This window comes from Aplysia californica, unplaced genomic scaffold (assembly GCF_000002075.1).
Source record: "Aplysia californica isolate F4 #8 unplaced genomic scaffold, AplCal3.0 scaffold01228, whole genome shotgun sequence".
NCBI classification, from domain to species: domain Eukaryota; kingdom Metazoa; phylum Mollusca; class Gastropoda; order Aplysiida; family Aplysiidae; genus Aplysia; species Aplysia californica.
In genome coordinates, this window is record NW_004798498.1 from 132,191 (window position 1) to 134,559 (window position 2,369).

General features: G+C 39.0%; 1 protein-coding gene across 1 annotated transcript in view; it reads left to right on the top strand.

Annotated features, from left to right (window-relative positions):
• Positions 1 to 2,369, top strand: part of LOC101858456 (ryanodine receptor) — a gene marked incomplete at its 5' end in the record, with an annotated part of 102,762 nt that overhangs the window by 87,958 nt on the left and 12,435 nt on the right. Inside the window, 2 exon segments of the mRNA XM_035973436.1 lie at positions 21 to 136; positions 1,778 to 1,833. Coding sequence (XP_035829329.1) covers positions 21 to 136; positions 1,778 to 1,833 — 172 coding nt within the window.

Consider the following 2,369-nt stretch of genomic DNA (forward strand, 5'->3'; position numbering starts at 1 on the left):
CCGCCCGTGTATGTGTCCAGGCCTCTCCTCAAGGTGTGCAACAACTTGCTGGTCATGGGACTCCTGGACGACGATGACCTTCACCACCTGCTCTGTCTCATCGAGCCCGCCGTCTTTGACCGCAGCGGCCTCAGAAGTAGGTCACTCCTTCCTCAGCCTGGCGCTGTTTGAGTTAATATTTTATAGTCTATATCTGTTTTGAGTTAATATTTTATAGCCTATGTCTGTTTGGGTTAATATTTTATAGTCTACGACTGTTTGAGTTAATATGTTATAGTCTATGTCTGTTTGAGTTAATATTTTATAGTCTACGACTGTTTGGGTTAATATTTTATGGTCTAGGACTGTTTGAGTTAATTTTCTTTGGTCTAAATTTGATATAATTAACATTCTACTGACTATGCCAGACAGAGTTACTATTCTATAGTCTACCTCTGTTATAGTTAACAGCCTTCTGTCTATGCCAGTGAGAGTTGATATTCTGTAGACAACATCTGCTATAATTAACATTCTACTGTCTATGTCTGTTAGAGTTAATATTCTATTGTCTACATTTGCTATAATTACCACTCTACTGTCTAAGTCTTTAGTTTAGTTTGGTAGATGTTTTCGGAGCTCGAACTGCATAATGTCATATGAGCGCCAAAGAAGAGATGTCAGCAGAGAAGGTCTTACAGGGAATCAGGCTTACTCTGCTCATCACACACGACTATCAGGTCACCCGGGAAATAGCTGATCACAAGAGTGTGACAAACAAGTAGGGGAAAAATGACGATAGCAAGGATTAGGAAAGAAAAGGTAGCAGCAGTTCCCTGTTGCAGTTCAGGCACAGTTATCAGCATGACATTGATGAATCAGCAGTTTACAATTCTACAGTGCACAAGAACATGTTAATATCCCTCCTTTGGGAATGGCGTAAATATACCTCAGTCAGTAGCACCGCCCCCGTCTACGTCCGTTAGAATTAATATTTGTAGTCTATGTCTGCTATAATTAACACTCTACTGTCTACGTCCGTTAGAGTCAATATTTGTAGTCTATGCCTGCTATAATTAACACTCTACTGTCTATGTCTGTTAGAGTCTATATTTGTAGTCTATGTCTGCTATAATTAACACTCTACTGTCTACGTCCGTTAGAGTCAATATTTGTAGTCTATGCCTGCTATAATTAACACTCTACTGTCTATGTCTGTTAGAGTCTATATTTGTAGTCTATGCCTGCTATAATTAACACTCTACTGTCTATGTCTGTTAGAGTCAATATTTGTAGTCTATGCCTGCTATAATTAACCCTCTACTGTCTATGTCTGCTAGAGTCAATATTCTCTAGTCTATGCCTGCTATAATTAACCCTCTACTGTCTATGTCTGTTAGAGTCAATATTTGTAGTCTATGCCTGCTATAATGAACCCTCTACTGTCTATGTCTGTTAGAGTCAATATTCTCTAGTCTGCTTGTTCTGTGTTCTGGCCTCATAGTCCTGTAATTCAAAACAGACAAAAATGTCAGATAGCTCTTTATAATTCTGAGGTAGTGTCTTGTTCTGTTCTAGCAATTAAAATGTTCTTTTCTTTGGGTGGCTGTGGGTGTTCTTGTGAGGGTTTCTTCTTCTTTTCTTTCAAATATCTATCATCCTCTTCTCTCCTCTTTGTTTCTATTTGCTACTCTCTTGTACAACCTCTAACCTTCGGCACTTATTGTGACCTTATTGTGTTGGACATGCCGTGAAACTTTTACTAAAACTAAAATGAAAATTGTTTGTGTGTTTCCCCCAGACCCTACGTCCAGAGGTCTGCTCAAGATGCGGTTGGAGGAACCTGTGAAGCTTGAGGTGAGGAAACATTTGTAACAACGAATGTTGGCTCTTTTGTGATGGAAGGTTATTCAGAAATATCGCTCAAGTTTAATAACATGGTTTTCACTTCTGAAATAATTTTTGTGAAAAAAAGGTCCTTATTAATATGTTTTTGATTGCTCGTTCCGGGAATGTGGTACTGTTTGTTACAACAAGGATTGTGGGAATGTGATTGATGTATGTATATAAGTTGTAAACGTAACAATTATAGATACATTTCTCGTAGCATCGTCCCCTGTAACGGGAATATTTCAGTTCTCTTAGTAAGGTATTCTTGGCTTAATCAATGAGAGAAAGATGTTCAAGACCTTTGTTTTGCTTCAGCTGTCCTAGTACTTGCACTCTTGTATTCCTGACTTGTGTTTATTAGTGACCAGCCCGTGTTGGTTTCTGTCAGCACTACCTCATTTGATTTCTTTTCCTGTAGGAAGTGGCTACGTACTCCCCGATTGGGGTCTACGTAGTCATGGTGTCTAGGTGGACCCCAAAAATGTTGGATTGTGATTGGCTCG